General features: G+C 56.3%; 3 protein-coding genes across 3 annotated transcripts; 1 reads left to right on the top strand and 2 right to left on the bottom strand.

The window, feature by feature from the left end:
* Positions 1-225: 225 nt before the first annotated feature.
* On the bottom strand, positions 226-1,604 carry IE81DRAFT_322091 (DUF1909-domain-containing protein). Its single transcript, XM_025513528.1, has 5 exons — positions 1,284-1,604; positions 1,069-1,118; positions 952-969; positions 561-584; positions 226-477 (listed from the first exon to the last, which is right to left on the bottom strand). Exons 1-5 carry the CDS (start codon positions 1,369-1,371, stop codon positions 427-429), a joined length of 231 nt encoding a protein of 76 aa, XP_025370846.1. The 5' UTR covers positions 1,372-1,604; the 3' UTR covers positions 226-426.
* Positions 1,605-2,355: 751 nt separating this feature from the next.
* Positions 2,356-4,304, bottom strand: IE81DRAFT_65087 (hypothetical protein). Its single transcript, XM_025517515.1, has 2 exons — positions 4,024-4,304; positions 2,356-3,932 (listed from the first exon to the last, which is right to left on the bottom strand). Exons 1-2 carry the CDS (start codon positions 4,169-4,171, stop codon positions 2,401-2,403), a joined length of 1,680 nt encoding a protein of 559 aa, XP_025370845.1. The 5' UTR covers positions 4,172-4,304; the 3' UTR covers positions 2,356-2,400.
* Positions 4,305-6,756: 2,452 nt separating this feature from the next.
* IE81DRAFT_322088 (Metallo-hydrolase/oxidoreductase) lies at positions 6,757-9,550 on the top strand. The gene is made up of 2 exons (XM_025513527.1): positions 6,757-7,922; positions 8,074-9,550. Exons 1-2 carry the CDS (start codon positions 7,054-7,056, stop codon positions 9,482-9,484), a joined length of 2,280 nt encoding a protein of 759 aa, XP_025370844.1. The 5' UTR covers positions 6,757-7,053; the 3' UTR covers positions 9,485-9,550.
* The last annotated feature ends 521 nt before the right edge of the window (positions 9,551-10,071 follow it).

Here is a 10,071-nt window from a genome sequence, read left to right as displayed (position 1 = left end):
TGATTCTTCAGGCAAACTTTACGTGTTTGACCTAGCGCGCAGGTGGTGAATCGGTCCTTTGGGCCACTCAAGACTTTGTTGTCTCTTCTACTCCGGCTAGCGACTCATCCTCAGAAAGCATCAGAAAATCCAGAGGGAAGCATGCAAAATGACCCTAGCAAGCTGGTACAGTCGCCAGTCAAGAGTGTTCTCTCGCGCTCACGACGCGGACTGGAGGCAGTGCTAACTGGGAACGCTTGCGGACCTCCAACAAGACTGAGGGGCTCTATGTGCTTATTATGGATGAAGGACTCTATGATGGGATATTGGATGTACAACAGGCGCGCACGGCGGCGCCGAGGGAAGTTGACAATGTCGGACGTGGAGCGATGGCCGTGGCGAGGCACAATGTGCAGGGCTTGTCAGCAGCACTTCGAGCGCTCCTGATCAGGCTGCACTGAACGTGGGGAAGCACGTCTTGATGTCCTTGCCTGGATGCTGCGAGGGTCGAATAGGGAATGAACGTTCAGCTGCGAGCCAAGATGGGCCGTTCGGCGCCGAAGATTCTCTATTCTCCTCACCTTTCCGTTGATGTGCTCCATCAGCTGAGCGGCATGGGAAGGGGTGAGAGATGGGTCGTGGATATTAAAGGTCAGCGCGGGTAAAGTGCGCGGCGAGAGGGTTCCAAGGCTCATCAAAGGAGCGAAAAGGTGACACGACCCTCCGTGCCCGGCGCCCTTGTCCATCCCCGCGTCATTCATGACAACAGAGGCTTTGAGAGCGCCGTTACGCCCGGCTCGAGCCTTCCTTCATGGGGACCACCTAAAGACACTGCTCATGAAGGCGTCTGGCTAGACCAAATGCCATATCATAGGACGGCTCGTGCCCTGCGCCATGCCTTCCTTATATTCAAGCATCCGAAAGGGGGCCCTCTCCACCAGTGTTTGCCTAGCAGCTCGAAGAGATGCTCACAGCAGGCGCTCGGACAGTCTGTGACAGCAGAAAGGAAGGCGACACTCTAGATCAGTTCGGCAGCTCACACACAGCTCTTACATCGGCGGGATTCAACAACTCTTGATCACAACTCACGCTCATGAAAGGATGTTTGCAGATGCCGCACTGCACAGTCAGGGATGCCTCTGTGTGTGTGTGTGCGTGTGCGAGCGCAGGTGAAGAGTGCGAGAACGCTAGCTGAGTCATATGCACCCACAATCGCACGGTGTGGAAAGCCTAGCAGAGCGGCATGCCTGTCCAAGCCAACCACTCCGAAGGCAGACCCTCATTGCACCCTTGACGGCACTCACGATTAGCCTTGAGCTGAGAAGTGGGTCCCTTTTTCGCCTCTTTAGCATTGCGTTCCCGCTTCTGTTGGGCACGATTTCCGTTTCCCATTTTGGCGCGTTGCCGCTCAAAATCGTGTCTCTCTCGCGCGACTTTAATACGAGCCGGTACAAGTACGGCTTTCCTCTTCAGCGCACAAAGGCGGGTCGTTTTGCAGCGCTGTCACAAGGCCTCGTGGGGCTAGAGGAGACGAAGTGTGCGCCGGACGTGTATGGTGGTGGACGTTGCTGGTGGAGGAGCTCTCGGATTTCGATTCGAAGGTCCATGCAGGACTTAATCCTCACTCATGGCTATGCAGGACTTCCTCACTCATGACTTTACATTCGCTCCCATCGCAATCACAATCGCGAAATCTTGAATCACCTTGGTCACTGCAGGGGCTCAGGGCACACCCACCCAACCACCTGACTCACACTCTCTTGACTCACACTACAAAGGCACTCGGGCGGTCTCCATGCATGCAGCTTCGGCGTTGCCCGAGCGACCGCTTAAGCACGCAGCTTCACGATTTGAATTTGCACCATCTGCACGGCGCAAAGCTTTTTTAGAACAAAAGGAAAAAAAAAAGGGCGAGGCGTGCGACACACCGCCTCTCCGTCTCCAACAAATTCAATTGATTGAAACGTGTGCATGAAAGCGAGGGCAAGCGCAACAAGCGTCACGTGACTCAGAGAACCCAACTATCAAGCATCCTTGATCTCGAATTCGAGCCGGCTCGACGGCGGTGTCCATTCAACACTCAAAATTATGGAGCACGACCAAGATGCGGATGGACGGACAGCTTCATATCCGCTTTTGGCTGGGCTTGAAAGGCATTGCGACAATCAAAAGATTAGCAGCCAGGCAGCCAAGGCGTGGGAGCAAGGAGGTATCTGGTTGGGATTTGATTCCATGCTCAGCACTCAAGTCAGCAATGATGCGGCGGCGGGGTCTGCCAAGTGCGACACTTCCATGCGATTGGAGAATAATACACGATGTGACGTCTACTGATGACGAGGAGATGGAGCGAGTCGATGCGATAGGAAGCGGAAAGGTGGGTATTGAGCGCGTCTACGGCGTATCGAGTAGCGGCTCTGAGGTCTACGCCGACGGAGGTGCTTGGATCAATGTTGCCGGATCCGCACCAGCAGCTACGCGCTCCAAGATTTCGCACTGCTGCTCTAAGCCCAATTTCCTTCCATCAAGCCACCTGACCAGATCGACCGTCTGGAACAGCACGGCACTCTTGGAGCCAGCTCCACCTCCAGCGCTTCCTCCTCTTCCTCTTCCCTTGCCCCTTCCACCTCCAGGCATCGCTCGCTTGTTCCTCGCTTTCCTCCGCTTTGCTCGAGACACATCGTCGTCCTCCGACGAGTGCACATCGTCCGACTCTCGATCGTCCAAACCTTCATCTTCTATACCAGTACCCGCTCCAGAAGACATTCCCAGTCCCCTCGCTCCAAATGCCCTGCCTGCTTCCAACAGCTCCACCAGTTCCTTGAAAGCTTCTCGAATATGATTCCGTCTCCGTTGCTCCGACAAGATGTGGTTTTGCCGCTTCTCACCATCCGTCAATAATTCCTTCCGCGCGGCTTGCGCATCCGCTGAAGCTCCTCCTCCCGGCGTGCCATCATCAGATTCTTGAGCCTCGTCCTCCGCATCAGCAGCTTCCGCTTTCATCTTCTTTCCCGAGGTCATCGGATGTGCCGAAGACTGGTCCACATCCATGCCATCTGCCCCATAAGGTTGATGTAAGAAGCCTTGGGGTAGATTGAAAGGCAGAGCGGATCCCGGGATGGAGCCTGCTGGAGGATACATGTAGGGCTGGGTAGCATGTTGCGGGAGGTGGGGCAGATGCGCAGCGCTCCGTTTCCTTCCTGGGCCACGACCTCGCTCATCGTCACCTTGCATCTCTTCGTTAGCCCAGCCATCCAACGCGCGGCCAAAAGCGGCGCCGGCTGTCGCTTCTGGCCCCTCTCCGGTAGGACTAGTGGTGTCGCTGACGGCGTCTCCGCCACGCGGGGTGGAGCCACTGTTCGATACGGCAGGCCTCAGTCGCCTCGGGCGATTCTGCCCACCTGCCATGTACTTGCCCGCATTGGCAGCGTCGTAAGAATTGGCGAAGCTTGCGCCCGCCGTTGCAGCCAATCTTTGCGCATCGGCAAAGGATGGCATATTGTCGGGCAAAGAAGGATTGAAATCCCAGCTGGAGTCGAATCCGCCCAAAAAATTGTCCAAGAAGCTCGACTCGCTCGCATCGAACAAAGAAGAGGTGAGGTTCCCTTGCTTGTTCTCGTGCTGCTCAGCTGCTCGGCTTGTCAAATCGTCAAAGGAGAACATTGAATGTCCGGACGGTGGCACAGATGCGCTCCCTGCCCCCGCCGTCCCGTCTTGGTACGGCGCGCTAGCAAGGTGAAGTCCGCCAACACCATTTCGGCCTCCTTCATCTCCAGCATGGGGAGTCATGCTCGCCCTAGCTCCCAAGCTGGAGAAGAGCGCGCTCGTGCTGGGTATTGGAGAGAATGCTGAGGGTCCAGATAGATTTGGCAGCATGTCTGCAAAGCCTGGTGAAGCCAATAGTGAAAAGTCGGCAGCGTCTAGACTTGAGGGCAAATCCAGTGAGACTTGAAAGTCTAGATGGGCAAGTGGATATGTTGTTGAGCTTGGGGGTGGGGCCGCGTGGAGCAGCCCTCCTGACCAAGACGGTTCGCGTGGCTGACTCACCTTCATAGGGTACTGGCATGCTCGGCAGCTCGAAAGCTGCAGCGGCGCCGGGCTGTGTGGTGGTCTTGCTGCTCTGCCAACTGCCGCTTCCGCTGGAGTGCGCAGCACCAGAGGCTCCACCTTCAGCATGATGCTCCATCCGATCCATGGTGCGCGCTGCTCTCTCCGGTGCACAGGAGCACCAATGTGCGTCTGCGAAAGCAGAGTGTCGAGGGAGCTCGTTGCCTTGCGATGAGATCAGGCAGATTCTCTGGGGCTAACGATATCGCTCTAGAAACCCAGAAAGGTGGTGGAATATAACGCAGTCAAGCAGCTCAAAGAAGTTGTCGAGGCGCACACTGAGCTTCGTCGTTAGCCGCCGGCGAAAGTGAAGGCAGCCAACGGCGTTGCACGGAATGAGAGAGAGCTGTGCGCAATGCAAGAGGTGCGAGGAGCAGGCGGGACGCGTGTGTGCAAATCAGAGAAACGTCTGCTTCGTGGGTGGAGACAAGAGCGTCGAGCGTCGAATGCTGCCGCGAGCGGAGAAGCTTGGTGTGCGATGAGGGAGGGATGGTGCAGGATGTCGTACGCTTGATTGGTCGGGCTCAGCTTGAGGATTGATGGAGAGGAGGGAGAATGCGGAGAAGCCGGCCAAAATTGCGGTGCGCATGAGCGTGCAGCAGGCGCGGGCTGCTGCAGATTTGCCTCACGGTCGAGAGGTGCATGGATGCTGGGTGGATGGGCCCACACGCGGCCTCGCCCCGCACTCACAACTCTGCCGCGCATTCGCCTGCTGGACGCACACAAACACACACACACACACACACACACACACAGCACATGCGATGTTCTTCGATCGATCGATCGATCCCGCTTCAACATTCGATTCTGATGGAACCTTAATTTGAATGAATGGATTTCGATTCCCTTGCTTTTCGCTCTAGTGAAGCTCTTTGACCCCTTGAATTGGTGAGTGTGACACACGATCCTCCAGTGCGACCGAATACTCGACCGATGCTCGAGGCACGCTCTTCACCCACGAGGATAGCCGATGGCGATGGGACACACACCGTCAGCCATTCAGTCAGTCGCGGACTTCACTCACACTCGTGACTCTGATATCAACAGCCTCACGCCGTCGCGAGATAAGAAGGGAAGAGCGGGTCATGTTCATACCTTCGTACTTCAATCATCGAATTGTTCAGGATTCAACATTGCTTGTGCGGGCATCCTTGCATACCTACCGCCTCGTGATCCATCACGGATTCACAATCTGTGATTGGGATCGCGGTCTACAGCCGCAATCGTGAATCTTTGCCGGGTAACATGCCCGCGGCGAGCAAGCAAAGGGACGCATATCCCCCCGCCTGCCATATATCTTGCAAGTCCATCGATCCCTCCGCGATGTCGAACCGCACCCAAAGTGCACGACGGCGCGACAAGAGCGTGAGCAAGTATTGTGAGGCGCTTGTGGTGAGTGTCGTGAGCATAGAGCGACACGAGGCTCTGCCCGCAAGTCTGCCAGCTCCACTTACTTCAATGCGGTCGGTCGCTCGCTCCGCTGCTTGATCGCTGCACGATCGAGCGCGTCTGTCTCCATTTCAAAGTCAGTCAGTCAGTCAGTCAGTCAGTCAGTCAGTCAGTCAGCTCCAGCGGCAGCGCGTTCAGCCCCAGCCGCACACAGACGAACATCACCGCCAGCAGCTAAGAAAGCCACACGCGAGCGGACTTAGTTTGGTCTCAAAGAGATGTCCAGTCGTGAGTGTCGAGTCAGGATTGTGCTGACCGACGTACGTGGAGGTGCGTTCTATTGCATCCCACCGCACGCAGCCAGCCGCAAAGGGGGGCCTGGCCTGCCTGCCTGCCTGCCTGCCTGCCTGCCTGCCTGCCTGCTGGATTCACGATTTTGATTTTGATCCTTGTGCATGTGTTCGGGACTCTTCAAGCAGGAAAGACGCTTTCTTCACCAACAAAGCGAGCGCACTTTTGTTATCTCATTCACCAATGACGTCGTTGACATGCCAAGCGCTGCCCGCTGCGTGTGCTCGCATTCGTGGTGCAGAGTGTCGTGAGCCAATCAATCCTCACGACTCGTGACTGTGTGAGTCTGAGTCCGAGTCCGAGTGCGAGTGCGAGTCCGAGTCGTGAGTGTAGCTGTTGGCGTGCAATCAACTCCTTTCATGCGGATCCGATTCGACGATGGAGATCGCGGTCAAGCCCAGCCAGCCTGTAGGCATGGTCGCTCGCTGCAGCATGGGCAGCTAGCTATCCACATGTGTACCGGTACCGTACAGCTGCTGAACGTGTGCGCATCGATCGTTGGCGATTGTGATTGCTCTCAACGCGCACCGCTTTGTTCCTCTTGACTGCGGTGACCCAGCTCCCTGCACAACATGGCCTATCGTGTATCACAATCGCGCTAAAGATTCACGATTGCTTGGCAACCTTGAATTGCGGATGTGGATGACAATTGAATGATGTGAATAGCAGCACAACTCGACCGTGCCCGACCCATGGATATCGCTGCGACGATTCAGATTGACCCATCGCGATCAAGCAACAGCAGCTATAGGCGGGAGGGCGTAAGCACGCGTTGTTCACGATTCACGATTCACGATTCACGATTGTCGCGCCCCCGCTCGGTGACGGGCGCGTGCGTGCCGTGCGTGCGTGCGTGTGCATGCATGCATGGTGGTGCGTGCGCCTCAACGTCCCGCCTCTTGGCAATGTAACAATTTGAATCACTACGTTCGCTCCATTTGCATCCAAATGATGATGGCTATTCGACATTCGCGATTGCATGCTATCCATTCCTCCTGGCTTGACGATCGGAAACAACTCTACAGCCACGACGCTCGTCACTGCCCGCGGACTGCGCTCGTCGGTCGTTGCGTTGCGAAGATAGAGCGGACTTCGGTGCTCGCGCGAGTCGCACTGGCGATCGACGACGATCTCCTTTAACGATTTCCGCAACGATTTCCGCAGCGGGAGGCAGGGACACCCGCAGGCAAACGCTTTCTCGTAGCGCTGGACTCTAGCAAACGGCATAGAATGTCACGCGATGCTGCCGTCCCATTATCTCAGTCGTCTGCGCAAGAAGCCAAGAGCTCGCAAGTCGGTGTAAATGAAAGCGCACACGAAGCGCTTGCTGAGGCTGCATCGACGCAACTCGACTTGCACACCTTGGTCAAGCATGAAGCTCCCTCCCAGCAGCTCTTGCGCTTATCGATAACTCGAGTGACCCATGCCGTGCCCCCACCCCATCATGTCGTAGTGCCAACACCCCCTCCATCGCAATCTTGGACTGGATGGTTATCCGGTTGGTCAGGTCGACCCACTCCAGCCCCAGCCTCAGGAGCCGCCCTGGAGTCTTCGCACGGACCGGTGCCACAGTATCATAGCCGAGTCAGCACTTCAAGTTTGACCAAAGAGCCCTCTAAGAACGACCAAAATGCTGCTGCTGCGAACGCAACCTCTCCGAAAAAGGAGGCTCCTCGCACCATAGGCTTCCGGAATCCCTGGCCTTCGTGGCACAAACCGACGCTACCGGAGCTCTGGGCAGGTCTGGACTGGGGCAGTCCAAGTCAATCGGAGACTAGGGAATCATCTTCAAGCACTAGTCTGCAAGGTGGAAGAGGGGCAAGTGGCGGAGGAGAGCTGCCCGAGTCTCACACGGCTGACCACGTGCCCTTACGAGTGGTGCAGCCAACCTTCGCCCAACCGGCCGCTGAGACGGGCATTGCAGCTCCAAGCGACGCAAAGCAGAGCAAACAGCGCGTTGGGGCTACCTGGCTCGGCCATGCCGGGGTTCTGCTGCAGATGCCAAGCTTGAGCAAAAGGGAGGAACTTAGCGAGGGAGCGACAGCACGCGTCGAGCAGGATTCTGTCAGATTGCTCTTTGATCCGATTTTCTCTGAGAGGTGAGTAGGCGCAACTTCTATGGCCAAGGGGCGGTCCCAAGTGGAGTCGACGCTCAGAAAGACCAGATGCAGTAAATGCATGGAAGGATGCAGCAGCAGCCTCAGGTGACCTAATACGTGGATGCCAGCTGACAGGCTTCCCACTTTGCAGGTGTTCTCCCACGCAGTACTTTGGCCCCGCTCGAGCTTATGCGTCTCCCTGTGAAGTCAAAGACCTCCCTAGTATAGACGCGGTGCTGATTTCTCATTCTCACTACGATCATCTCGACTTGGCGACCATCACTGAGCTGTGGCATCACAACAAGAGACGCATGAGATTCTTCGTGCCCCTCGGTCTTAAAGAGTGGTTTGTTGGCACGGCTTCGAAGGACGGAGGCGATCAACATGCTGGAGCTCTGGGCATCCCGCCTGATCGCATAGAAGAGCTGGATTGGTGGGACTCCATCACCCTCACAGCTGGACCCAGCTCAAATACTTCTTTTAGAACAGATGACTCGAGCGTGAACGAGAATCACGTCAAGATTACTTGTACGCCGGCCCAACACGGGTCGGGCAGGTATGGGCTGGACGCGGGGACCAGCTTGTGGGCGAGCTGGTTCGTTGAGCACGCGCAGCACGACGAGTCAGTGCAGGCCAAGCGAGGCTCTGGCGATGCGGAGGGGCACCAATCCTACAAAGTGTTCTTTGGAGGTGATACAGGATTGCAATTTCATGGCGCGGAGGGCCCAAAAGAAAGCTTCTTGAGGCGCAAACGCGCTGTCAAAGCGCGCAGAAGAGATCAAACGGCGGTTGGTGGAGCGCAGAAGATGTCTGAAGCGGTACTGCAAGAGCTCGAAACTGAGCCTCTGTCGGAGGCGTCCGCCAGTTCATCAAGCCCGTCTTTGTCAGCATCCACACTCGACACGAACGGAGCATCACCAACAGAAGTGCAGTATCCTCCTTGTCCGACATTCACCGAGATTGCTCTGCGGCTGGGCTCTCCCGATCTACTCTTTCTGCCAATCAGCGTAGGCGCCACGCTTTCCTTCCTCAAGTCGTACGATCCATTAGCTTCCTGGACGTCACCCAAAGCATCTTCGACTCGTGGTGACGATTCTCAGACAGAGGCACAAGGCTGGAGCTTGTTTCCCAACATCAGTCCAGGGCTCACGAGCGCAAATCACATGGGCCCCTGGGATGCTTGTAGAGTGCTCAAGAGGATGCAACATCCAAATGTGCCGGACGCAGAATTCCTTGATGGCGACGTTCATGCGCACGGGTACAGCTGCATCGATGCCAACAGCTCTGGACATAGCGCTGCTGCAAACTCGGCTAGGCGAGCAGCTCCGCTGGCAATGGCCATCCACTGGGGCACTTTCGTTTCGGGCGAGGCAGAGGCTCACTCTACAATGCAAGATCTGAAGGAAGCCTGCTCAGAGCAAAGCATCGTCTTTTCAAGGAATGCCGACGGCGCCGCGCTGCCGGCGTCAAGCTTCGCCCAGGATGCAACGTCTAATGGCAGGTCTGCGGCACCGGAATTTACCGTCGTCGATCACGGCCACACTGTGTGGCTTGACAGATGAACCACTACGCTTGTTGTTTTTCGTTTGTACGATAGTATTCTCTGCTGCTCTTCGCAATATACCCTATCCTCGATCTCACACTTTGTGCTTTCGTCGGACTGAAATGGCGCGGCGACTTTCGGTCCCGCGTGCACCGCCACTGCAATCACGAATGCTTTCGACTTTCAAAGTGCTTGGTCGTTCCAAACGTTGCGTACGTGCGTCCTTGGGCTTCTACACCATCGACACCTCCATCAAGCCCATCGATCACACTCACAGTGATGAAGCATTTGCACAAGCTTTTTTTTGCCCGCGGTGCAAGGGCTCACGTCCCCCGGTGCTCGGCGCTCCTCAGTTGCGCGCATCACACTCCTGAGTACTTTACGATGGAGGCCCAACCTTGCGCATCGTTCTTGAATGTGCTCTGAGCCCATCAGTAGCCGTGGCCAAGTTGCGGGTCGTGAGTGTATACATGAACGGACAGGCTCGGATACTTATGAAAGGTTCAACGACAGGCCCTCGGAGTCCGAGAGCGCACGCTTCGACTACTATATGTACGACGCGTTTCTGATGCCAAATATGCCCGGGCCGGCTAGTACAGTGGGATC

The sequence above is a fragment of the Ceraceosorus guamensis genome (genome assembly GCF_003144195.1).
Source record: "Ceraceosorus guamensis strain MCA 4658 unplaced genomic scaffold IE81scaffold_17, whole genome shotgun sequence".
NCBI classification, from domain to species: domain Eukaryota; kingdom Fungi; phylum Basidiomycota; class Exobasidiomycetes; order Ceraceosorales; family Ceraceosoraceae; genus Ceraceosorus; species Ceraceosorus guamensis.
This window is presented reverse-complemented; position numbering and strand designations above follow the sequence as displayed.

Coding starts and splice junctions, on each gene's coding strand:
- IE81DRAFT_322088 (XM_025513527.1), top strand. CDS start 7,054: ATGTCACGCGATGCTGCCGTCCCATTATCTCAGTCGTCTGCGCAAGAA. Junction 7,923..8,073: donor GATCCGATTTTCTCTGAGAG/GTGAGTAGGCGC, acceptor CCCACTTTGCAG/GTGTTCTCCCACGCAGTACT.
- IE81DRAFT_65087 (XM_025517515.1), bottom strand. CDS start 4,171: ATGGATCGGATGGAGCATCATGCTGAAGGTGGAGCCTCTGGTGCTGCG. Junction 3,933..4,023: donor CATGCCAGTACCCTATGAAG/GTGAGTCAGCCA, acceptor TTGCCCATCTAG/ACTTTCAAGTCTCACTGGAT.
- IE81DRAFT_322091 (XM_025513528.1), bottom strand. CDS start 1,371: ATGGGAAACGGAAATCGTGCCCAACAGAAGCGGGAACGCAATGCTAAA. Junction 1,119..1,283: donor TTCTCAGCTCAAGGCTAATC/GTGAGTGCCGTC, acceptor ACACACACACAG/AGGCATCCCTGACTGTGCAG. Junction 478..560: donor TGGAGCACATCAACGGAAAG/GTGAGGAGAATA, acceptor CGACCCTCGCAG/CATCCAGGCAAGGACATCAA.